Source organism: Oncorhynchus clarkii, chromosome 15 (assembly GCF_045791955.1).
Source record: "Oncorhynchus clarkii lewisi isolate Uvic-CL-2024 chromosome 15, UVic_Ocla_1.0, whole genome shotgun sequence".
NCBI lineage: Eukaryota > Metazoa > Chordata > Actinopteri > Salmoniformes > Salmonidae > Oncorhynchus > Oncorhynchus clarkii.
The window spans coordinates 17,652,821-17,680,318 of NC_092161.1; the positions used below are offsets into that span (position 1 = coordinate 17,652,821).

Here is a 27,498-nt window from a genome sequence, read left to right on the forward strand (position 1 = left end):
TATATAGGCTAGGCACTGCAGAATGTGTGTGTGTTTATGTTAAACATTCAAGTTAGAAAAAAGTATATTTATAAACTACTTGACTTGGACTGAAATAGGCTCCGGTACTCATTTTGGGTGCCGGTACTGTTTATATTTAGGTGCAGGAGCTCCACAATAGATTTGAGGTAATATTCTATAAGAGTAACAGGAGCTCATGCAATAGAACATTTGAGATGTTGGTACTCAGCTCTGGTGAGCTCCTGCCCAAGTCAAGCACCGTTTTTAAAACTAAATTGATGCACATTATGAAAGTGTAAGAAGGTCCATATTTGCCTTTAATTGAATAGCTCACCAATGACCATCTTTCTTTAACTCTGCATTGGGAAATACAGTGCCTTCAGAAAATATTCACACCCCTTGACCTTTTGCACATTTTGTTGTGTTACAGCCTGAAATTAAATTAGATTAAATTTAGATTTTTTGTCACTAGCCTACACACGATACCCCATAATGTCAGAATGAAATTATGTTTTTCAAAGTCTTTACAAATGAATTAAAGATGAGAAGCTCAAATGTCTTGAGTCAATAATTATTCAACCCCTTTGTTAAAGAAGCCTAATATGTTCAGGAGTAAAAATGTGCTTAATAACAACTCATAATAAGTTGCATGGACTCTTGTGTGCAATAATAGTGTTTAACATGATTTTTGAATGACTGCCTCGTATCTGTATCCCACACATGCAATTATCAATAAGGTTCCTCAGTTAAGCAGTGGATTCCAAACACAGATTCAACTACCAAGACCAGGGAGGTTTTTCAATGGCTCACAAAGAAGGGCACCTTTTGCTAGATGGGTTAAAAAAAAGCAGACATTGAATATCCCTTTGAGCATGGTGAACTTATTAATGACACTTTGGGTGGTGTATCAATACACCCAGTCACTACAAAGATACAGACGTCCTTCCTAACTCAGTTGCTAGAGAGGAAGGAAACCGCTCTGGGATTTCACCATGAGGCACATGGTGACTTTAAAACACTTATGGAGTTTAATGGCTGTGATAGGAGAAAACTGAGGATGGATCAACAACATTGTAGTTACTTCAGAATACCAACTTAATTGACAGAGTGAAAAGAATGAAGCCTGTACCGAATAAGAATATTCCAAAGCATAAATCCTGTTTACAACAAGGCACTAAATTAATACTGCAAAAAAATTGGTAAAGCACTTCACTTTCTGTACTGAATACAATGTGTTATGTTTGCAGAAAATCCAATACAACACATTACTGAGTACCACTCTCCATATTTTGAAGCATAGTGGTAACTGCAACATGTTATGGGTATGCTTGTAATTTTTAAGGATTGGGATTTTTTCAGGATAAAAAAGAAACATAATGGAGCTAATCACAGGAAAAAGCCCAGAGGAAAACCTGATTCCGTCTGCTTTCCACCAGACACTGGGAGATTACTTATTAACCTTTCAGCAGGACAATAACCTAAAACACAAGGCCAAGTCTACACTGGAGTTGCTTACCAAGAAGAAAAGGAATATTCCTGAGTGTCCGAGTTAAAGTTTGACTTAAATCTGCTTGAAAATCTATGACAAGACCTGAAAATAGTTGACAGAGCTTGAAGACTTTTAAGCTCTTAGGGGTGTGAATACTTATGTAAAAGAGATATTTCTGTATTTCATTTTCAATAAATTAGCAAAAAAAAATTGAAAAACATGTTTTCACTTTGTCATTATACTACCAGTATTGTGTGTATATGGGTGAGATTTAAAAATTTTGAATTCAGGCTGTAACAACAAAATGTGGAATAAATCAAGGGGTATTAATACTTTCTGAAGGCACTGTATGTTAGGTATCTTCTTTGATTTTAAATTAGCTATAAAAAAATAAGATATAAGATCTCACTCCCAAGATCATATGTTTGCCAGATGTTTTAAAACCTCCTGAAGTGGTCTATCAAGATGAGTCCATGTCTCAACCCCATATTAATAGGAAAGCTAAGCACCATCTAATTTCTTTATTTTATTTGGTGCATATCTTTTCCATCCAGTTGGGGTTGATTGAGCATACAGCTGGATAGAGCCTAGAGTTTAACTTTCCTTGAATGTTTAGTGATCAATGGTCAGATCAATTTGCAATAAGTGTCTTCATAAGTGTCATAAGAATGAGGTGATGCAAACAAAATTACATCCAATTCATCATATTTTGCTTTTTGAAATCTAGCACTAAAAACATCCCAAATTAGCATCCTTATTATATATCATTCCTGAAGAATCACTAGGCCTATTTGCTTGGCAATGGCTATGGAGGTTTAGGTTAGGTATAATCAACAGAAGCCACAATGACCAAACTCTCTGTAGGCTAAGCCTATCCTCTCACATTCACGATTCAGCTCATTAGGCCTACATGAAAGTTGTTTGTCTAGATTTATAATAATTAGTAGCCTAATGTATCTGACTACATCTCAATGGGGCCCAGACAGTGTGAGGGCTGTGCAGGCTCCTACCAGCTCAGCTGCATAGAGGGGAGGGAATGTTTGTCGGCCAGTGGTTGATGAGTAAAGGCACAGGGAGGGGTCTGTATCCAGAGAGGAGGGCTTGGAGGAATGTGGGAGTATGCCAGCACCAGTTGAAACTAAATGTAACAATTTAAACTAGTTAAATATAGTTTGCTTATGCATCCATCACTGGATCCTGTACCTACTTAAACATGATTTAATCATTACACTTACTTAAAAGATGATAGGTGTGTATTCTTGTTCGGCTTTTATTTTATAAAATGCATATGTTCATCGTTCAAAGTTGCCCCATAAAGAAATGTTGATCAACAACAAAGTTCTAGAACTTTAAAGGGCTCGAGTTTCCTCGGCGTGCACTTCCTCTCTCGACAAGTTTTCATGTTGAGGGTACCACGCCGCTCGATAAAACTTTTTGCTCTTTTGAGACCCCTCCTGTAGAGATGCTTACTGGCTTAAGTCTTGTGGAAGCAGCCTCAGTAACACGTCCCCTTGGAGACTAGCAGGAGCAACACGTGATGCGTCTTACTTATCAGGTTAGGGGAGAGGAGAGAGCTGCGCTTTGGGGACGGTCAGAGAGGATAGCGAAATAAGTGTTTTCCTCTCGTCTCTGGACTCTTTCTTCTATCTTCCTTTTTAGGAATTTGGAAGAAAGAGGGGGGAACAAAGTTGTCGAACTTTGCACATCCTCAGAAACGCCATTTTGATTCCTCTCCGGAACAACTTTGCAGCTTCTTTTTTTTTTCTTAGCCCATCATCACCATCATCAGTATGTCTCGGCGTAAGCAGCCCAACCCCAACAAAGTCAAACGTAAGTACCTAGCTAGCTTATCGGCTTATTCTCTCAATTCTGCCTTATTTGCCTGGTTTAGTCGATATGTGATGTTAATTGCGTGTTTGGCGAAGTTTACAGTTGTTGTGACAAAGTTGTAAAACTTCGAAAAGCGACGTGGATAGGATAGTTTTCTCGACTCCCATTCGCTTCCTAGTTTCGCTGAGGACCTGATGCTCATCCATGATTAAAACGCCTGAGCGATGGAATTTCTCTTCCTTATATGATTATTCGTAACCGACGAGGTTAAGTTACTTATCGCCACTTAAAATTAACAGAAATGGTTGGAGTTCTAACTTCCATCATCGGTAACGTTTGTTTTAATTATGGGGGCTCGAGGTGGAGGTTCAAAGTCTGCTAGCTTGCTAACTAACCGCCTGTTGCTCCGCTCGAGCATCCATATCTTCAGTGCACTTTGATCGAGCCTAGCTACAGCTTAGTGGCCATGTGTCGGTATAGCTAGTTACATTTTGACCTTGTCAAGACGTTTTCGAAACTTATTTGTTTTTCAAGAGTGGCCTGTGTGTTAATTCGATTTATTCAATGATTCGATATCATTATTTTTTTCATTGTTCAGGAAGTAAACATAATAGTTATCCGTACTCATCACGCCGCTTGTTATCCTGGTCTATATTTGTCCTAATTATTACATCACTAGAATTAAGAACGTCATTATTTGTCTTTTCACATTATACAATTATCCTTCAGTGATATATGCTAATTAATTTTGCATCATCTACGAGGTTGATGTGTAAAGTGTTTCTTGGTGATCATTTATGGTTCTTTTTATTTTTTGTTACTCTTTTAGACGCTCAAAAGTTACTCAAGTAAAGTGAAGAACTGATGCGTTTTTGTCTCTTGTGGAACTGCAACGTAGCGAGGGCTGGTTAGATAATGGTTGCTAGGCATTTTTTTCATTTGTCCCTTTCTCTCGTCGACTACTGTGCGCATAAAACCGCATTGGGTAAAATTTTAACTTTGTCTCTACTGTGTTTCTCTGCTTGCAATAAGTTATCTGGTGATAGAGAAATTACCTGTTGATATTTTCATTGCATACTTTTTTTGTTGGGGGTTGAAAATAGAAGCAACACGGTTTTAGAGCGTTCGGTGGTCGATGTTCCTCTTCTCTCGAGCTCTCTGACCACTTGGAAGAGGACAAGGAGGAGAGTGCTGATCTGGATGAGCAGTTCGCATTCCATTACGAAATTCTACACTGTAGTCGAGTAGGCCTACGACGACAGCGGGATCAAACGCACTCATTTTGCTGTAGGGAAACTCGCCATCCAAATCTAGACACTATCAAAGATGGTGGGTTTATTTCAGATGAAGAAATACTGAAGTGTGAATAGTTTAGTTGAATGTGCGATGAAACTAACACCTCAAGGCAACACGAGGGGACGATGATGATGATAATGATGTGTGTGGGGGTAGTAAGCAGGATGCATCAGTTGACTTAATTGCTTGAAGTGAATTGAGGAAAGCCTGATATAGGCTAGACAACTTTGGTTTAAAAAAAGTAGTTTTTCTGTGGTAGAGAAAGATGAGTCTGTCCTGGTTTAGGGCCTGCAGTCATACTCATGCAAGGCCATGTAAATAAAATGGCAGACTAGATCAGAGGATAATGCTTTTGCACTGTCAAGAAGACAGTTAGTTTGAGGGATGATTACATTATTTATTTTTAAACCATCATGTTCTTTTTGGAGGAAGTTATATAGATGGTGTGATTGAAAAAATTATCAACAATTTGGCTAATTGACAACATTTGAGTCAATTGGAGTTGTACCTGTGGATGTATTTCAAGGTCTACCTTCAAACTCAGTGCCTCTTTGATTGACATCATGGGAAAATCAAAAGAAATCAGCCTAGACCTCAGAACAAAAATTGTAGACCTCCACAAGTCTGGTTCATCCTTGGGAGCAATTTCCAAATGCCTGAAGGTACCACGTTCATCTGTACAAACAATAGTATGCAAGTATAAACACTATGGGACCAGGCAGCCGTCATACCGCTCAGGAAGGAGACGTGTTCTGTCTCCTAGAGATGAACGTACTTTGTGCAAAAAGTGCAAATCAATCCCAGAACAACAGCAAAGGATCTTGTGAAGATGCTGGAGGAAACGGGTACAAAAGTATCGATATCCACAGTAAAACGAGTCCAATATTGACATAACCTGAAAGGCCGCTCAGCAAGGAAGAAGCCACTGCTCCAAAACCGCCATAAAAAAGCCAGACACAAAATAGATGGAATCATGAGGAGGGAAAATTATGTGGATATATTGAAGCAACATCACAAGACATCAGTCAGTTAAAGCTTGGTTGCAAATGGGTCTTCCAAATGGACAATTTGGACAATGACCCCAAGCATACCTCAAGTTGTGGCAAAATGGCTTAAGGACAACAAAGTCAAGCTATTGGAATGGCCATCACAAAGCCCTGACCTCAAACCTATAGAACATTTGTGGGCAGAACTGAAAAAGCGTGTGCGAGCAAGGAGGCCTAGAAACCTGACTCAGTTACACCAGCTCTGTCAGGAGGAATGGGCCAAAATTCATCCAGCTTATTGTGGAAGGCTACCCAAAACATTTGACCCAAGTTAAACAGTTTAGAGGCAATGCTACCAAACACAAATTTATTGTATGTGAACTTCCCACCCACTGAGAATGTGGTCAAAGAAATAAAAGCTGAAATAGATAATTCCCTCTACTATTATTCTGACATTTCACATTCTTAAAATAAAGTGGTGATCCTAACTGACCTAAGACATGGCATTTTTTACTAGGATTAAATGTCAGGAATTATTAAACTGAGTTTAAATGTATTTGGCTAAGGTGTATGTAAACTTCCGACTTCAAATGTAGTTGATAAATTATCAATGTGGAATCGCACTTTAAAAGAGGTCCCTTTGTATGTCCTCAGCTCTCCACCCTCCACAAGGTCTCCAAATCCACTGCATTATTGGTACTAATGACCCTTGCCTGTTGACAAAATAGACTAGCTATGGGTCTCAGTTAGGCCTAGGAGTCTGGAGGCAAGTCAGTTTGAAGAGTAAAAAAAAAATCTTGATGTGGGATGCATAGAGTGCAATAATGTTTGATTTCATGTGATGTTGATCAGTTGTAGATAGTTACACACGCCAGAGGGCTAAAGGCATCTTTATGGTTTAAGTTTGTTGGACTTGGATCTTACTTACTCTTTTGGTTAGAAATAGCAGTTTGACTGCATGCCAGCTTGTGGAGTTCCATCTCTGCAATTTGACGTGATAGGCTTTAATGTAGAGATGTTTGTTTTGTCTTCGGCCTAGATGGTCCTAATAATAACAATGTCATTATACACAGAGTGTACAAAACATAAAGGACACCTGCTCTTTCCATGAGATAGACTGACCAGGTGATTTCACGTGGAAACTATGATCCCTTATTGATGTCACTTGTTAAATCCAATCGGTGTTGATGAAGGGAAGGAGACATGAAGAAATTGAGACATGGATTGTGTATGTGTGCCATTCAGTGCGTTTGGGCAAGACAACAGATTTAAGTGCCTTTGAACAGGGTATAGAGTACCACAGTGTGGTGTGGTATTTATTAGGATCCCCATTAGCTACTCTTCCTGGGATCCACATGAGTCATAATGCCCATAAAACCTAGCTGTCAAACAAGGAAATGGTTCCAATAGTTTTTCCACCATTCAGTTTTCCCATAGGGGATTTTAGAAACACTTCAAATAAGGGCTGTGTTTCGTGTAGGTTTACCCTGGTGTGACGTTTTGATAACTGTGTAAATCTATCTAGGACAAGGGGCCTTTTATCAATATATTTACCCCCCCCCCCCCAAATGAAATGCTAATTAGCTGCTAATGTGGTGATCATAAAGAACTACAAATTCTATAATGATCTGGACGAGACTGCCGCATCGAAGCGAAAGGTAAGAATCTCTGGATTAACTATCTAATGTTAGCTAAATTTAGTAATGAGCAAATTGGCTACATTTCTTTTAAATTGACAATACTGTGAACTGCCTTGTGCATGTTTTAAATTGACACAATACCTTTTAGAAAGGGTGTCAGCTAGAAATGACATGCAGGGATTTGTAGTTTTTCTTGATGTCTCCTTTGATGCTTATTAGTATTTTCGGATCTGAGAGTAAGTGGAGCCGACTATATTGATAAACGTCACTTTGTCTGAGAGAGATTTACATGGTTATCAAAATGTCACGCCAGGGTAAGCCTACATAAAACACCGCCCTTATTTTAAGAGTTTCTAAAATTCCCTATTGGAAAAATGAATGGTGAAAAAACGATTGGAACCATTTCCCTGTTTTGACCTCTAGATTTGATGGGTATTATGGCACCTCCACTGTGAGGCTCTATGGTAGTTGGTGCCAGGCCCACAGGTTTGTGTCAAGAACTGCAACGCTGCTGAGTTTTTTACACTCAACAGTTTCCTGTGTGTGTTAAGAATGGTCCACCACCCAAAGGACATCCAGCCAATTTGACACAACCGTGGGAAGCGTTGGAGTCAACAAGGGCCAGCATCCCTGTAGAATGTTTTTGACACCTTGCGAAGTCCACACCCTGATGAATTGAGGCTATTCTAAGGGTAAAGGTGGGGGGTGCAAGTCAAAATTAGGAAGGTATCCTTAATGTTTTGTACACATAGTGTATATGGGCTGGTTAAATCATTTAAATAAATAGGCCACTCAAGGGAATGATTAGTCCAACTAAACACTCGATAAAATCCAGATGTGAACCATGGATTTTCTAGCATCACTGAAATGATAACACAAGCAATTAGGAGTTTGGGAAGCTAAAAGGACAATCATTTATATATTCTTTGACAAAAAAACAAGTCCACTGATCAACATTCCTCCCAATAAGGTTTGGGCCAGAGGAGGATGCTGTGAGCTCCCTCTAAGAGAGATAATTAAGAGCCTTCACCCCCCCCCCCTCCCCTCCAATCGGGTCCCTTATGCTCTCATTAGCCCACCATTTAACCTAATAATAACCCACCCATACCCCCAAAGACACCTACTTAAACACAATGTCCCCTGATGGCAAGCCAACAGTCAAGTCCCTTCAACAATGCAGGGCATTGGTATTAGGCCCCCCCCCATTCTTTCTCTTCTCTCATTTAGCTGTTAACCTGTTGTTCTCTGAGGCTAAATCATTGGAATAGGAGAGAGATGTATAGGTCAAACCCCCGGGAGACACAGTCAAAATAAAAAAGTTGTGGTATTAAGACACTTTCTCTCTCTACCTGGTGGAGATGGGTCGTGGTTTCCCCAAGGGTACAAATGGGTTGGCCCTTTGGCTCCCAGAGCTATTTTTAACCCGCCTTTTTTAGATAAGATTAAGTTCCATCTCCTGGCCGGCCAGTGGGGCATGGAGGGGACACAGGGACTTACTTGTAGGTGCAGGAGGAGGAAGGAAAGAGGGAACCTGAGGAAGATGGTTTCCAAAATGGAATCTGGGGTTGGGCCTCACTGTGCCACAACACCCCTCCCCACAACGCCCCTCCTCCTCTTAAACCTTCTTTGCTCCGGAATTTCTCAAATGTAGGGTACTTGTAGCTGCTACATTGAAAATTGAAGTAATTCACAACGTATTTACTTTGCGATTTTGGGAAATGGCTAAGTTCATACATTTTACGCCTTGATGCAGTTGTTACTAATCATTGACTGACTACTTGTTTAAATATGACAATGCACTGTATTGCACCTCATAAGTTACACACCCAACATTATTGATGGAATTAGGGAATGTTAGGGAGGCTCCAGGTACGTGTGGGTGTTTTGATGGGGATGCGGTAACAAAGGCAAGTGAGATGACAGAAATTTGAGAAGTGGACAAAGCGGCTAAGTAGGACGGTGTCGGTGCTTCCATTGTGTGCACATAGGCCGCTTTAAAGGGATGTTTTCATTGGGACCGAGGCGGGAATGGACTTCTTTTACAGGTGTGTGAATGTAAGCTGCAACTAACAAACACTCACTGAGGGACCTTAACAGTAGACATTACAACATGTCCCTGGGGTGAGTCCTTAGTTAGCCCTGCTATACTCTGCCTGTGGTCTAGGCCCCAGTGTAAATATAGGCCTAGTGGTGAGGCTCGGTGATATTTGTAGGCACAGTTACACATTTGTGGTATAAGTCCCAAATCTAGATTAATATCACTGTCTTTTTATAGGCTATACTTGGCTGTACAGATAATGTGCAAAGTAGGTCCTAATGTTTGTGGCCCGTCTCTCGAGGTACTATTGCATCACAACGCTGGATTCGGTAAACATTTGGATGAATTGATTGCTGCCATGACTACTACAAGCCACTACTAGAAAATCCATACCATCCATCCTACATTGGTGAACATTACATTTTTTGTTGATGATGAATGGATGGATGCCTTTATTTGTTGTTACGTGTACTAGGTGACCTATTTTACTTGCAACCCTTGCCATTACAACCAGGTAGCACCTTGGTTGTCCAATAGTTCTCCTCTCTCTCGTCGATCCACAAAAGTGTGTTGTTAATATTGGCTAAGTCATCCATCTCACAGGGTGTGTCCAGGGTCTAACTGATAAGCTGCAGGGAGGGAGGGAGGGAGGGAGGGAGCCCTGCATCGGGGTGATGTCTGCCCTGTCTCAGTGCAGAGCCCTACATGTTCTTTATCCCTCTGCCCAGCTCCGAGCTGTCACTACCCCCCCCCCGACCACACACACACACACACACACACACGTATACACCACAAACATACACACACCCTTCCCAACCACCGGCCACCACCTAGTCTTCAACCTCCAGCACAGGCTGCAAATAAAGCAGGTATTTACTGTGGGTTCAAAGTCTAGCTCAACGGCTGTGTCACTGATGTGAAAGAATGCCACAAGGAGGAGGGTGGAGGAGGAGGAAAGGGGTAGAAAAAATGAAAATGGAGGCTGCAACAGGACCTGGGGTGAAGCATGGGAGAGGCAGGAAGTTAAACTGCCTCCTTTTCGAAGTGGTGGGGGAAGAGATGGAGGAAGTGGAACAACAATGGGTCTGCTCTCCAGTGTTGTCCCCTTCTTCCAAGTCAGCCCGTTTCCAAGCAGCTAGCTCTGTCTCACAGGTGAGAAATAAAGTTTAGTCTTTTTTTGTTTTGTTTAAAATTCTTTATTTGAGTTCTAGTCCATTGACTCCTATTTACCTGCAAAATAACCCTAAAAATACTCTTACCACAAAGTGGACTGTCTTTCTCCCTCCAAGTAGCCATCTCTCTGTGTCGGCTGTCTCGGAGAGGAAAGGGTTAACACTGTAGAGAGTGATGGAGAGGAAAAAGGGAGGCTAAATGGAGAGTGCGCAGTAAGAATGTCTCCAGCTCTTTCGCTGTCCCTCCCTCTCTCTCCCTTTCTGCCTCCTCGCTCTGTCTTTACCTTTCTCTCGCTCTCTCCCTCTCTCTCTCTTCCAGCCCCACATCGCTCCCTCCCTCCATCTTTCTTGCTGACTAAACAGTTTTGTCAGCTGGCAGTTGCTCGCAGGCTGAGGATTTGCGATAGCTTCCGGAGGTTAGGGGGAGGGGGAGGGGGAGGGGTGGTACTCACAGGCAGCACTTGTTGCTCACTGGACCTAGGCAGGGGAGGGAAGGAGGAACCAATGATGTGTGTAAACCCTGGATGACTGACAGGGGGCGCTGTATTGAAGCCACTGCGCAGCCATCTTGGTACTCCTACTCCATTGTAAAAGAGAGATTTTGGAAGCTATATAAATGTATCTATAAATGTCTAAATTTGTTTTTGACAAGTTTATTCTATTACAGACAACTTTAATGCATACTTATAAATGATATGTGAGCTAAACATAAATAATAATAATAATATATTCCTTAAAGTATATTTTTTAGAGAGTACTAATGTTACTGTCCCCACTACAACAACAAAATACTTAAATACGGTATAATTCTTTTCATTCCTATGGAGGATTGCTCCTACTGGGGAGTGCCAATATGGCCGACCAGTGGCTTCAACGCTTCAATGGCCAATAGATAGCATCAGCAATCCAGGGTTTATATACGTCATTGGGAGGAACAGAGTGAGAGACCGAGAGAGAGTGGGGAAAAAAAGTGCGTACGGCAACCTCATCGTCCAACCAGTTTTGTGTGTGTGTGTGAGAGATGAGAGAACATGCAAATATAACATACTTTATCATCAACACAGCCAGATTACTGCAATTAAAGTTTTTGAACATGTGGACATAATGTTTCAGGCAAACAGTTTTTTTATACTACCTAACATTGTGTGGTGTATTTAGAATGTAAATAAATGTCTTGAGAAATGTAGTCAAATGAATGGATGATTATAGGCTGTATCTGCTAGTTGTAATCGAGAGAAGGCTCTGTTAGTCTGTGTGTCTCAGACAGTCAGTCAGCTGCACAGAGACGATAAATACTGAAGGAAGATCTGCCCTAATGACAGCCCACCTGAGCGCTGCATGCTGGGAAAAGATGCCAGTGAGGTCAGAGGTGACTGCTAATATTGTGCAGACGTGCTAATATAGCTTTGAGGCTTCTGACTGAATGTACACCCAATCTATTTCCTGCAGTTTTATATTTTCCTTCCTTGTGCATAACTATTGTGGAGCATTTCGACATGCAACTGATTCGTGTTACTTTTAACTCAAGGTTTGGAGGTTTAGGCTAACTTCGTTATGTTTTTCTGTATACCTTGGTTTCTGGTACAAAATAATAAAGAATAAAATAAAACATTGAAATCCAGGGCAATATTCACATTTCCTTTGCATTTTAATTTTTAAACCCAACTCCACCTAGGTAATCCCTATTAATCCTGCTAGGCTAGCCCTGTGTGTAATGCCTCTTCAAAAGGGCATCCTTGGAAGAAACACTGAGCTCCCACTTCCTTGTCCCATTCTCTCACACACACACACACACACACACACACACACACACACTAGCCGTCTTTCCCTTCATCAGTTGAAAAGGTACCATTTGTTTGTTCTACAAACAGACGGCACACCTTGTCTCCATCGAGACCGGAGCACATGCCTCCAGACTTGTTGCTTGTCGCTCCTTTTTGGCCATGAAAGGAAGTTAGCGCCATACACCTTCACACACACACACTTTCACTCACATCCCCCCCCACACACACACCTTCACACACACCTTCACCCCCCCCCCCACACACCTTCACCCCCCCACACACGCACACCTTCACCCACACACGCACGCCTTCACTCACCCCCCCCCCCCCCCCACACACACACCTTTATTCACATCCCCCCCACACACACACACCTTCACTCACATCCCCCCCACACACACACACACCTTCACTCACATCCCCACAAACACAGACACACCTTCACTCACATCCCCACAAACACAGACACACCTTCACTCACATCCCCACAAACACACACACACACCTTCACTCACATCCCCACAAACACACACACACACCTTCACTCACATCCCCACAAACACACACACACACCTTCACTCACATCCCCACAAACACACACACACACCTTCACTCACATCCCCACAAACACACACACACACCTTCACTCACATTCCCACAAACACACACACACACCTTCACTCACATCCCCCACAAACACACACACACACCTTCACTCACATCCCCCACACACACCTTCACTCACATCCCCCCCACACACACACACCTTCACTCACATCCCCCACACACACACACACACACACCTTCACTCACATCCCCCCCCCACACACACACACACCTTCACTCACCCCTCCCCTCACACACCCCCCCCCCCCCCCCCCACTCACACATACCTTCACTCACACCCCCCCCCACTCACACACACACCTTCTCACATCACACACCTGAGAGCATCCCTTTGTGCAGCTGGGTGGGGGAGGGGACAGGGATTATGGGATGGGAGAGGCTTTAGTGTAGGAGGAGACTGGGGGAGGCGGCAGAGTATGACTGCTTGGTGTTACTGTTTTTTTTCTTCCTGATTTGAAATGATTCAGCGCTTACAGCAAGTAGTTTTGAACTAGCCTAGTCCTACAAAAATGCACCATTTCTTTCAAACATTTTCAGGAGAGAAACAAATTGAGGAAAACACAAGAACTTTCATTCTTACTGACAGGAGGAACTCTGTTTTGAGTTTCAGTTTTCTCTTAAAAGTCCTCTCTGGTTATTAGACATGCTCTCATCATCAGCCGTGAGACAGACAAACCACACAGACTTTACAAGATGGGGTAATCTCTGTGACGTCGGCTACACAAGTAACTCTGTATCATGTCATTCCACGCCCAAGGATTGAGGATGACACTGGTTATAATTCAACCCCCTCCCTGCCTGCTTCTGTCTCACATCACAGAAGGAAAATGGTGTCGCAAAAACAAACATTTGCTAATGAGATTAAACTATTTGTTTCGAGACAGCTTTTGATTATGATTGGACAATGGATAAAGATGTGCACTGTTTCCAAAATACCTCCTCCGTCCTAAGCAGAGATGGAGCTGGAGAGGAGGAATGCAAAGAGGGGGAGAGGGGTGCTTAGTGGGGGGATGGATAAGAGAGGTGTGTGGGGTGGGATAGGTGTGTTCACTCCGTTGATCTGAAGTTAACACTTTCACCCCCCCCCCCCCCCCCCCCCCTCCCCCAACACACACTGGGAGTAGAGTAGAGTTGATAGGATATGCTCTCTTCTGACATGCCCTGGAGGCAGGGCACACAAAGGCAGAAACACGGTCCTTTCTCTGGGTTGAAACCTGGCCTCTTCTCCCTCCACCCCCCACTACAGGAGCAGCTTGCTCCCACACAATGGAGGGACCTACCTTTTAAAAGCTTAAACCCTGCCCAGACAACACTGGTTATATATAGGCCGCATCGCCACCCATCTCACGGAAGGTGTACACACACACACACACACACACACACACACACACACAGGACCACTTTTGCCGTTTCAACCATCCAGGGAAATGTTTTCTCTCCGAACTGAACAGCTCTTGGATAACTGTATAATGAGGTAGGCCTAGTGCAACTTTTTTAGCCCCCCCTTCCAGTTCAAGTATCACCAGCAAAGATCCTCCCCCATCCCCCCCATCACTCTCCTGAGCTGTGCTCTTCTCAGCATCCTCGGCTTGGCTTGAGGTCGCGGCACCTCCTTCAAAGAGGAATTATAATTAACCAGCCAGTCAGACCAGCCTGCCAGCCAGCTCTCCTCCTCTCTGCTCCCCCCCCACCCTCAGGTACCAAAGTTCACCAAAGTGGAATCATAAACCCCGCCCAAGGAGAACATTAGACATCTTTCACAGCTCTCCAGGTTAAGGCTTTCCTTCGAAAGAGCAGCTGCATCAGGACAAAAGAGGAGACTTTGACCCCTTAATGTTGCTAACTACTTTCCACTGAGATGAGTGCACTCCTTCCTAGCTCTTGCTCCTTCACTAGGTATTGAACAGTAGTTGGCCAGTTTTGTCTTTGTCCATCATCATCCTTCCCTGTCTACTGACAAACGCTTTGCTTGTTATTTGTCGCCAAATACCATCAAACATCCTCAGTCCTCTGAGTCATCAAGGCGGTCTCAATCAACACCGTCTCTGGAAGATGATGCCATTTCAGGTCCGTTATGTCCAGATATGTCTCCACTTTATCTTTTCAGAGCAAGGTCACCAAGCTTGTGATGCAATGACTCAGTCAGCCCCCTCAGTGTTGAAGACTGTAACAGTGTGGCAAGGCCCCGGCGACGGGAGTGTTATGGCCCCGGCGACGGGAGTGTTATGGCCCCGGCGACGGGAGTGTTATGGCCCCGGCGACGGGAGTGTTATGGCCCCGGCGATGGGAGTGTTATGGCCCCGGCGACGGGAGTGTTATGGCCCCGGCGACGGGAGTGTTATGCTCATTGATCCCTCTAATGATCCTAATGGAGATTGTCTGAGTAAAGAGAGACTCGCATGTTGACAATTAAAGGCTCTAAGGAATTGTGTTGGTTTACGTCTGTACCGCCATTTGGTTTGTTCGGTCATTGATGTATTTTGTTGCTGGGACTTAGCATTAGTGTGTCATTTGTCAAGATTAAGACTACTTAATTCTGTCAGTGCAACGTTTTTGTGAATATTCTTGACATCATATTCTAAACTCAGCAAAAAAAGAAACGTCCCCTTTTCAGGACCCTGTCGTTCAAAGATAATTAGTAAAAATCCAAATAACTTCAGATTTTCATTGTAAAGGGTTTAAAGACTGTTTCCCATGCTTGTTCAATGAACAATAAACAATTAATGAACATGCACCTGTGGAACAGTCGTTAAGACACTAACAGCTTACAGACGGTAGACAATTAAGGTCACAGTTATGAAAACTTAGGACACTAAAGAGGCCTTTCTACTGACTCTGAAAAACACCTAAAGAAAAATGCCCAGGATCCCTGCTCATCTGCGTGAACGTGCCTTAGGCATGCGGCAAGGAGGCATGAGGACTGCAGATGTAGCCAGGGCAATAAATTACAATGTCCATATTGTGAGACGCCTAAGACAGCGCTACAAGGAGAAAGGACGAACAGCTGATCGCAGTGGCAGACCACGTGTAACAACACCTGCATATGATTGGTACATCCAAACATCACACCTGCAGGACAGATACAGGATGGCAACAGCACCTGCACAAGTTACACCAGGAACGCACAATCCCTCCATTTGTGCTCAGACTGTCCTCAATAGGCCAAGAGAGGCTGGACTGATGGTTTGTAGGCCTGTTGTAAGGCAGGTCCACACCAGGCAACAATGTCGCCTACGGGCACAAACCCACCATCGCTGGACCAGACAGGACTGGCAAAAAGTGCTCTTCGTTGACGAGTCGCTGCTTTGTCTTAACAGGGGTGATGGTCGATTTGCCATCACTGGTCCAGTGAGGGCTTGGGCTATCCCCACCCAGAAATGTCTGGAACTTGCAGGTGCCTTGGTGGAAGAGTGGGGTAACATCTCACAGCAATAACTGGCAAATCTGGTACAGTCCATGAGGAGATGCACTGCAGTACTTAGTATCTGTATCTGACTCTTACTTTTGATTTTTTGGATAACTGTTCAGGGACACATTATTCCATTTCTGTTAGTCGCATGTCTGTGGAACTTGTTCAGTTTGTCTCAGTTGTTGAATCTTATGTTCATACAAATATTTACACATGTTAAGTTTGCTGAAAATAAACGCAGTTGACAGTGAGAGGACGTTTTATTTTTTTTGTAAGTGTGTGCTGGTTGTGATGCCGTTAGCCTAGGCCTGACTAGTCAGAATAGTATGCCACCAGAGACATTTTGAGATGGAGGGACAATGTCAGGGACAATGTCAGGGATAAATAGAACTCTGAGAGGGAAAAGAAGACTTCTTCCTCATGTCATTATTTTCTGAGGAAATGGGCCATCCCACAAGACTGCAAAATATTTTGGACTTCCCATGAACAGGAAATGGTGGCTAGTGGATGTTTTTCAGCTTTTCATAATTCTGATTAGCACTTGTGTGCATCATTAGGGGCGGTAGGGTAGCCTAGTGGTTAGAGCGTTGGACTAGTAACCCGAAGGTTGCAAGTTCAAATCCCCGAGCTGACAAGGTACAAATCTGTTGTTCTGCCCCTGAACAGGCAGTTAACCCACTGTTAACTGACTGGCTGTCATTGAAAATAAGAATTTGTTCTTAACTGACTTGCCTAGTTAAATAAAGGTAAAATAAAAAAATAAAGATTAGGGGAATTGTTGTCAGAAGGCGAGGGGAAATAAACTGGTTCAGGAAGAAGTAGTTAACAAAGAGAATAATCCAAAACTAGTCAGCTTCTCCTTCGGGCACTCCCAAAGCCAGCACTTCTATCCCAGTAAACAGTCACTTTATCAGGCCTTGTGCTCAGAGCCTTGAGAGCAGGAGCCTCCTAGATGCTAACATGTCTAGCATCACTATTAAACATGGAAAGCAGAAACAAGCTTGCTGTCTTTGTAACTGTTCCTTACTGCTCCATTCTCCCCCTCCCATAGTGTGTTGGGGGGGGTGACTTTGAACACTTTCAAGCCCTGAAAGTAGCCCATCTAACCCATCCTGCTCTACCACTCAATAATGTCTGACATGCAACAAGCTCCATCACTGCCTAACTTGGGCAAACATTGAGCTGGACAATGAGGATGTAAATGAGATCTTTACACTCAGTCAGCTGAAATGTTACATGTCTTCTATTTCCCCACACAACACTGGGCAGAAGACCAGGGCTCATTGTGACCAGCCTCTGATGCTCCGACCCCTCTGGGCTGTAGGGGTCCCTCTGTTTTGTGTGCTGGTGGGTGTATTGGTCATGCTTTCAGAAAATTATTAATCACTTGTCTGTTTTTCTTGCTTTCTTTCTTGTTAAGACTCCATCTTAAGAATCACAATTCTAGACCGTAGATGATCACAAGTACTTTTCAAAAACATTTTTTTTTGACACTTGTTGGATGGGTGTACTTTACCATAAGATGGCAGTTTATTTCTGTGCCCCCCCCCAAAAAAACTGCTCTATGTGAAGTTCCAGCATCTCCACCTCCCACCCCACCCTCCAGATGAATCACTCCCTTGTAGGAGCTCATGTCCCCAGGCAGTAAGGCAGGCAGAGAATCCATGTAGTGAGATCCCAGCACTGCAGGAAGAGGGGGAAAAAAACAATGTGACTCTTATTTCAGAGGGGAGTAGTGGAGGGGTAGTGTAGTGGAGGGGTAGGAGTAGTGTAGTGGAGGGGGGGGAGTAGTGGGAGAGGTGGTGGGGGGATGGAGGAGGGGGGGGGGGGGAGAGAAAGGCAGACAAGACATGATGTGATGCTGCTGCTGTGAGAGTCGTTTCAGTGTAGCCGAGCGGTGCTGTGCTGCACGGCCGGTCATATACCCCCGGGGGCACCATGGACACCCCCCCCCCCCTCGCTAGAAATTGTGAGAGCCCCCTCCTACCCCCGCTCGCTGTCATTCACACGTGCGGTTCAGGCAAACAGCTGGCCGCGGAGTACCTGATTGGGCAGAGAGCAAGGGGGCCGGTGTCCATGTGGGTAGGAGGGGCTTAGGCACTGGGCGGCTCAGTGGGTGAGTGCGAGCTGGTGACGGCAAATAGTTGGCCGATGTTGTCTGGCCTTGTACTTTGGCCTGCATCCTCACTTTAGAGTGTTAGGTCATCTAACATCAAGAAGCCAAAGAAGGGGTTGGAGGATGAGGGTTGGGGGGGGGGGGGATGGGGGTTAGGGGGAGGGGTTGGAGGATGGGGGTTAGGTGGGAGGGGTTGGAGGATGGGGGTTAGGTGGGAGGGGTTGGAGGATGGGGGTTAGGGGGTGGGGGGTTGGAGAATGGTGGTTAGGTGTAGAAGGACCGATACAGATAATACCTGGTGGTGCCTCTGCTGAACTGATCCATCTAGTTTTACACTTTGCTAAATGTTGGCAGACACACACACAGAGAGAGGCAATCCTCTACAAGGAGGAGGGAAGAAATGGTCTTGACAGCCACAAATTGTGTGTGTGTGTATGTATGTGCGCGCGTGCCTTAGCCCCCAGCCCAGATGAAGGGTGTATTCTTCTTGGCTGTACAAAGAGCTCCATTATGGTGAGAGTGGTGAAGAGGCCTATCCTCCCGACCTGGGCTGTGGTTCCTCTGCTGGGAGAACCCCCATCCCCCTCCAGTGGTTTGTCCTGCTCTGTCTCCTCATCAGACATGGTGGCAGACAGACAGACAGACAGACAGATAGATGATGCTTCATGCTCCAGTTAGAGCATCCCAGACTCATAGGGATGCAGCATTTTAAACACGAAGACCAAGTAGTATCAAAACATTTCACTCGCTGCATTTCAAGCAGTTATTGTGCGAAATGACTTACTGCAAATGTCTGAAGTGGCATACTTTTTACATCTGACAAACAAGTAGACCAAACTCATCCCAGCTGTGTATATTCACTGTGTACACAGTGCTCTATATTAAGATGAATGCTACTGTCTGTAATGACTGACTGTGAATGGCTGAAATAATTGTCTGCTTTTTAAGATCTGACACACAAGCAGTTCAGATGACTACATGGGTTGGGAGATGCTTTGGGTGGGCTTTTTTCTTTTTTTGTGGTATGCCTCTGCACATAAGTTTTCATGTAGGATGGGCTAATCCGTGTGACGAGGGTGTAAGTCTTGTCTGAGGGACTTGGTGTGTTGGGTAAGTCCAGGCTTAGGCAGGTATGACATGTATGAGCTTGTAGGCCTGAAGGCAGCCCCCCCCACAACCTACACTCTCACATATGCACACAAGTGCTGAAAGACTGTGAGGGTTTGCGTTTGCGAAAGACAGCGACACACCCAAGTGCATTGTTGTAACACTGGGGATGTTGCTGAACTGAGCCCATCTCTTTTCACTTCAATCTCCCCCAAGATGTTATGTGCCTCAACTGTTGGTGTGTCACCATTTTATAAAGAATCTAACTAGTAGGCTTCTAGTTATTGGTGCTTGGCTTCATGTGGATACAAGGTGTCCTGGACCGTATGTGTAAACCTCAGCAACAAATGTTGTGGGTTGGCGTCGAGTTGGGCCTCATGGCCTAATTCGGGTGAATCGAAATGCCAACTGGAGGATGCCCCATATGCAAATAGGAGCAGACCATCCCATACAGCCTTAATGAAACAAAGTGCTTTTACAGGCTGTTCTGCTGTTCATTGGCTTGGAATACTGATACGGTAGTCAATGCCTGTTGGTAAACTAGACTATTAACTGACTTGAACTTAACAGGCCTTTTTAAGAGCTGCACATAAAGTGTGTGGAGCAGAGCAGCATTAATACAGCAGGCTCTGTTGTTGGATGTGCTGCTGCTAGCTGCTGTGTGTGTGTGTGTGTGCGCGCGCCCCAGAATTTATGGAGTGGGGCTGTCACTGCCGCCCCTGAATGAATGTGCCATTTGTTGCACAGATAGACAACTGTCAGTGGAGAGCAGTCCAGGCCCACTGTGTCCTCTGTGTGGAGAGAGAGAGAGACCCATGTGACTGATAACAGGGAGGTATACTATTTATTTTTTTGTATTGATGAAACAAATAAAGTTGTGGAACATGAAGTACAAGTAAGAGCTAGACTCATCTTTACCACAGACCTACAGTTACGCTCAATGATCCTCACCGGCCCCAAAGTGTACTGTAAAGGGTGCGTGTGTGTTTGGGGAAAGGGGAATGGTTGCCAGAGAGGGAAAATGAGCAGAACAGGATAGGTAGCAGACAAACAGAGAAAGATGGATGGGTCTCCGTCTCCCTACATAAAAGTATCTGCTAAATAAAGGACTGGGGGATGAACATAACAAAGCGTACCCTTTCTGCTCACTGCTGTGATTTACTCATGGCGGAGAGACGTGCCAAATAAGTAGCTTGCTAGCAGGGGCTATTTATTCTCAGCCTGTTGGGGATGTCAAGCCAACTCTCCCCTACATCTATCTATCTGGCCTTCAGAGAAGACCTTGCTTCATGTTTTGATAAAGGTATAGGCTAAGGCAACACAAGTACACACACATACACAGCAAAAGGAACTCAAAAGTTATCTCTTTGGAAAGTAATCAGTCCCTTTTTCCATCACTTTTATTTGTAGGAATGTTTTTGAATGAGCATTAGCTTGTAACTGTAGTGTAGCTGGCTAGCTGTTATGTGTTTGTGGCACTAAGGGCACATGCACTAAGGGCACATGCAGTACATTGCAGCCAGTTAGCTATCTGGTCGGTGCGGTTGGTTGGTTCCACGCAGCTGTCAGTGGGGCTGCATGGGATCTGTCAGGACACAATCTACATCTGCACTCTCACTCTATGTAACTGGCACCCACCACAACGTCTCTGTGTTTGTGTCGTGGGGGGGTCTGTGTGTGTGTGATGTCAATATAGCCTAACTTACATAAAAGTATTTTTGTGTTTGAGTGTGTTAAACTAGCAGTGATAGCCTACTGCTTTGTCAATAGAGTAGTAGAATAATGTAGGATAATCTGGTTGTCGTTATCTCCCCCTACATATTTTCAACTACTGAAGATGTGGCTGAAATAGGAGCTTATCAACACAACCACCCCCACCCCACCCTGTGCTCCCAAGTGGCGCAGCCGTCTAAGGCACTGTGTCACTACAGTCCCTGGTTCGAATCCAGGCTGGATCACATCTGGCCGTGATTGGGAGTCCCATAGGGCGGAGCACAATTGGCACAATTGTCGTCTGGGTTGGCCGGGTTGGCCGTTGTAAATAAGAATTTGTTCTTAACTGACTTGCCTAGTTAAATAAAAAATAAAAAGCAGGCTCATGTGAGCCTGTCAAACAAGACTCCACTCTGGAGAGTCAACACTCACTCCCCAGAGTGGCCTTGCAGCAGACCTCCAGTCCCAGCCACAGTCCCAGCCAAGGCAGCATATGTCCCATTTAGGGCTTGAATAAAGCCCTGTCTTTTCTCCTCCAGGAGAGAAAGGCCCCCAAAAGTCCCTGGCTGTCGCAGGCACCTGTGGCTGGCTGACAGCTGAGCCCCTGTGTTGCCAAGGACCCTTGTTTCCAAACCCTACTATGCCACCCTTGATCTGTGAAGTGTGTTTGTGCCGCTGGGCATCTTGACAGCTTTCCTCTGAAGCATCCAGTGGCTTATCATCTTGTTTTTGTGTTAGTAAAATGGTCTACAGTGCCTTCAGAAAGTATTCACACCCCTTGAGTTTTCCACATTTTGTTGTGTTACAGCCTGAATTTAAAACGTATTAAATAGAGATTGTGCCACTGGGCTACACACAGTAGCCCATAATGTCAAAGTAGAATTATGTTTTTAGATTTTTAAAATATATTTTTTTACAAATTAAGAAATGATAGTGTCTCGAGTCAATAAGCATTCAACCCCTTTCTTATGGCAAACCTAAATATGTTCAGAAGTAAAAATGGTTCTTAAGTCACATAATACGTTGCAATAATAGTGTTTAACCAATGCCTCGGTTTTCCAATACCTTGCAAAGAAGGGCACCTATTTGGGCAACCGGCTGGCCACAGGTTGTGGGTCTAGTAACGCCTCTAGCACTGCTTTTTGACCTCTTTGCCACTCGGGAGGCCCAGCTCTCATAGCTTTTGATACAAAGCCTAGAATATACTGTCTGGTACATTTTCCCATGCTTTTATCAACCATACTTTTATCCATAATTTTAGCATTCCAACATTGGCTAAGTGAATATTTTTATATGGGAAGTTATAAAACAATCTTACAATCTGGGCTGGAGGCAGAATGGTAGCAGATGAACATGCAGTCTGTCATTCTTTCATAATGGGCTTTAGGTTCAAATGTGAGATCCTGAGAGAGACTCTTTTTACCTCACAAGAACTGCAATCTCTACCCACCAGTTTCTCAGTGGGTTTCACAACTCTTTTTTTCAGGAGTCACATTGATCAGTCTTCTCACAGTTCATGAGACTTTGTTTGTAATGTTGCATCTCTGTGTGTTCTCAGCTTTGAGAAGGGGAACCTGAAATCACAGCGATTAAGTTGTTTCTCGCTGGTGTTGTATAGAAGGAAGTTTAAAGAGCTCAGCTGCCGTCAAGTTTTTCTCTGATATAAAAACACACACAAGGAACTCAATACCACATTAGGAATTGCCACACGTTTGACACGTGTGCTGGTTGGTCAGATGACTTCAATTTTTTTTGCATTGCTGTCATTTTTGCTCTGAAAAAGTATTCAAATGACTTAAAAAAACACCATGGAAAAACATTCCCTACTCAATTCCTCATGATGCTGATCGACAAGTTTGATTTACGTAGCTTATTTAGCTGAGGGCAAGTCACAAATAAGCAACGTACACCAAAGTTTTTCTTCTGAAAAAAATAAAACAGTCATTAGAATTGTCTTGCTCATTGGAGAAAGCAATCTCTCCAAAGTAGTCAACATGCTGGTTGTTGTGCACTGTTTGTCTCTATAAGGATGCTTAGACCAGAGTGAGGCATGGGTTAGATTTGACTGGAGAGCCAATGAGCAGTTAGTTAGCTTCTCCGCTCTGGCGGCAGCAGAAAGCTGGTGGAAACAGACATGGGGCTCTCTTCCTCTCTAAACCATAATGGAGGAAACTGGCTCGTCTAGTTTGTCCAGATGATCCTCCCTGCCTCCACCTCTTCTCTTAGTGGGCTGTGCACTGCAAAGCCATTCATCTCTTTCACCTCCCTTTCTCTCACTTCCCTTTTCTCGGGCTCCATCTTCCTTTTTGCATCTGTCTGTTCCCCCCACACCTCTCTCTCTCTTCCTCCTTTCTCTCTCTCTTTCTCTCTTTCTCTCTCTTCCTCCTCTTTTTCTCTCTCTCTCTCTTTCTCGCTCTCTCTCTCTCTTCCTCTCTCTCTTCCTCCTCTTTCTCTCTCTCTCTCTCTTCCTCCTCTTTCTCTCTATCTCTATCCACCCCCCCTCTTCTCCCTCTCTCTGCTTTTATCTTAACCTTTCCCTGCTGTAACTGATATAGCGGGGATGCTGTCGTGTAGCGCAGGCAAAAAGTGATATCTCCCTGTGCCAACTGCTCTGCTCTCAAACCTCCAGGCTTTAGCACTTGTCTGTGCCTGTCAACCGGCTATGAGAGCAGCACAGCAGCATTCTTACACACACACACACACACACACACACACACACACACACACACACCATTGTCACTGGCTCTAGTTCTACTCCCCATCCTCATCCTGTAAACTTTTTTTTTTTTTCACGCTCTCTACATAATAAAAATATACCAGTATGCCGTTGAGAAGAATTGCCTATCTTGCATACACTAAAGCTATTTTAGGCTACTTACTTACTAGCAGAAGCTCTAGGTGCCCATAGGTCCCTCCATGGGTTTAAAGTGTCTTAGTGTGGTAATTAGGCTAGCCATAAGCAACAGAGGCAACCAGTTTAGTGAGGGCTTTGTTCTGCCTGCTGATGAAACAAAGTGATAAACCTCCAACCAGTAACAAGCTGATAACTGGACAGCTCAGTTTACGTGCTTGTATCTCAATTAGCACTGTTGAGACTGTTCTTTTTAAAATGATATATACAGTACCAGTCAAGTTTGGACACACCTACTCATTCAAGGGTTTTTCTTTATTTTTACTATTTTCTTCATTGTAGAATAATAGTGAAGACATCAAAACTATGAAATAACCCATATGGAATAATGTAGTAACCAAAAAAGTGTTAAACAAATGAAAATATATTTTATATTTAAGATTCTTCAAAATAGCCACCCTGTGTTGTGATGACAGCTTTGCACACTTGGCATTTTCTCAACCAGATTCATGAGGTAGTCACCTGGAATGCATTTCAATTAAAAGGTGTGTCTTGTTTAAAGTTAATCTGTGGTATTTATTTCCTTCTTAATGTGTTTCAGCCAATCAGTTGTGATGTGACAAGGTAGGGGTTATACAGAAGATAGCCCTATTTGGTAAAAGACGAAGTCCATATTATGGCAAGAACAGCTCAAATAAGCAAAGCGAAACGACAGTCCATCATTACTTTAAGACATGAAGGTCAGTCAATACAGAACATTACAAAAACTTTGAAAGTGTCTTCAAGTGCAGGCACAAAAACCATAAAGCTCTATGATGAAACTGACTCTCATGAGGACCGCCACAGGAATGGAAGACCCAGAGTTACCTCTGCTGCAGAGGATACGTTCATTAGAGTTACCAGCCTCAGAAATTGCAGCCAAAATAAATGCTTCACAGAGTTCAAGTAACAGACACATCTCAACATCAACTGTTCAGAGGAGACTGCATGAATCAGGCCTTCATGGTCGAATTGTTGCAAAGAAACCACTACTAAAGGACACCAATAATGAGAAGAGACGTGCTTAGGCCAAAAAACACTAGCAAAGGACACTAGACAGGTGGAAATCTGTCCTTCGGTCTGATGAGTCGAAATTTGAGATTTGTTTCCAACCGCTGTGTCTTTGTGAGACACAGAGTTAGTGAACGGATGATCACCGCATGTGTGGTTCCCACTGTGAAGCATGGAGGAGGCGGTGTGGGGGTGCTTTGCTGGTGACACTGTCTGAGATTTTATTTAGAATTCACGGCAATTAACCAGCATGGATACCACAGCATTCTGCAGTGATCCGCCATCCCATCTGGTTTGCACTTAGTCCCACTATCATTTGTTTTTCAACAGGACAATGACCCAACTCACTTCCAGGCTGTGTAAGGACTATTTGACCAAGAAGGAGAGTGACGGAGTGCTGCATCTGATGACCTGGCTTCCACAATCACCTGACCTCAACCCCCGTTTGGGATGAGTTGGACTGCAGAGTGAAGGAAAAGCAGTCGACACGTGCTCAACATATGTGGGAACTCCTTCAAGACGGTTGGAAAAGCATTCCAGGTGAAGCTGGTTGAGAGAATGCCAAGAGTGTGCAAAGTTGTCATCAAGGCAAAGGGTGGCTACTTATATTTTGATTTTGTTTAACACTTTGGGGTTTCTACATGATTCCATATGTGTTATTTCATAGTTTTATAGTTCTACAATGTAGAAAATAGTAAAAATAAAGCAAAACCCTTGAACAGGTGTGTCAATTTATGACTGATACTGTGTGTGTGTGTGTGTGTGTGTGTGTGTGTGTAAAATATATATATATATATATATATATATATATATATATATATATATATATATATACACACACAGTTTGAAACAGGTAGCCATAGCACTTTTTTTTTTACACCTGCAAGTATGTAGGCCTAATAAAGTAGATTTGAGACTTTAAAATTGTTTTTATGTGCAGTGATCAGTGTCTAATCATCTGTATCGATCCCTTTTTGCACCACTTGTATAGCTTAGTTCAAACCAAGCTTCTGTGGTGGGTTTTATATGTAGGTTAAGTTATTCTTTGCTCCAGAGTAGCATGGCCTTTCACCTGTCCGACAGCTATGTCGTGTACGGAGCACGCACGGTGACCCTGCTGGACTTACACTGGGCCACAGTTAGTCTCCTCTGACGTGTACACAGACCAGGACGCACATGTAGCATTTCATGTGAACAAGACTTGAGATGCTTGGGGACACAGTCCACTGGTCGTGGCTAAACAGGCATTTTGAACCGAAAATGTCTTCTCCGCCCAGCACCATTATAACTGCCTCTCTTTCTGCCTCTTAATTAGGCCCTCTTACCAGCCACTAATCTGATAATCTCTGTTCTGTCCCTCCTTTCCTCTCTCTCTCTCTCGACCCCTCCTCCCTCTCGCTCATCCCTGTCCTCTCCCGTCTCTCTCATCCATCCTATCTGTCCTGTTTTAGCTAGCCATCTTCCTCCTCCCTCCCTCCCTTCCTCCCTCTTTTTCTTATCCATCCTTTGCTCTCTCTCATACACAGATCCGTACGCACGGACACACTCCTCTCGCGAGACAACTCCCCACAACACCCTGCTATAGCCACCATTTAGAATGCTCCCCCCCTCATCTTAGTTTTTTTTCCCCCCAAACCTCTTTCACAAAGTAGATAAGCTGTCGGTGGCTCTGCACTGTAATGCCTTGTTGTGCCCATCTATCCTTGTTTCTCACCTATTACCATAATAATCAGCTGTCAACAGCTTTTAGTGCTAGTCTGACATGTTGGAAATAAATGCCATAATGAGAATGACTGTCTCGTGTTGGGTTCTTGGTTGGGCCTCCGTTTCAACTCGCCATCCTGCAAAGGGCCACAGTTTCCTGGTTTTGCTGTCGACAGTGTGTGTGTTGGTGCTCAGAGACAAGTTTATGTGATAAGAGTACACGTTGTTTGATTAATTTACAGCTTAACAAGGCAAGAAATCAGTCTACTACCTCTGAGTGTGTGTCACACACACACACACACACACACACATACAATCTGTCATTGCATGCTGCTCTGGTCTAAGATGAGAAGGCTGGTGTGTGTGTGTGCATGCGGACGACATGACTGTGTGTATTGACGGCGGTCTCTGTGCTCTCCCTGCAGTGTGAGCAGTGGGGTGCTGACACTCGAGGTGGGCAGGCAGGCCGTGGTCTCCCACCCAGGCCCTGAGCTCCGAGCCCAGACGCGTTTTTGCCCTGGTCTCTCGACGGGTAAATATAAGGCTCTCTCTTCCGTCCATCCCACCACTCAATACTGTAAACTCCCCATATACTGAAGGCTGTGCTTTAAGCTTCACTCAGCATGTCTACTTCTTTTCTTTCTTTATTCCTTCGTCATCCGTATCCTTTTTCACATTTTCATATG

At 44.0% G+C, this 27,498-nt stretch overlaps 1 protein-coding gene across 5 annotated transcripts in view; it reads left to right on the forward strand.

Moving 5' to 3' along the window:
- Positions 1-3,022: 3,022 nt before the first annotated feature.
- LOC139366994 (ras-responsive element-binding protein 1-like) overlaps positions 3,023-27,498 on the forward strand; it is a 76,527-nt gene continuing 52,051 nt past the window's right edge. For 2 of the 5 annotated variants that reach the window (XM_071104832.1, XM_071104835.1), the window contains exons 1-2: positions 3,023-3,319; positions 25,439-25,648. In XM_071104832.1, the coding sequence (XP_070960933.1) occupies positions 25,609-25,648 (40 nt within the window). In that variant the 5' untranslated portion in view covers positions 3,023-3,319; positions 25,439-25,608. Of the gene's footprint in view, positions 3,320-25,438; positions 25,649-27,237; positions 27,345-27,498 lie in introns of those variants that run through there. The other 3 variants (XM_071104836.1, XM_071104837.1, XM_071104834.1) reach the window with 3 other exon arrangements.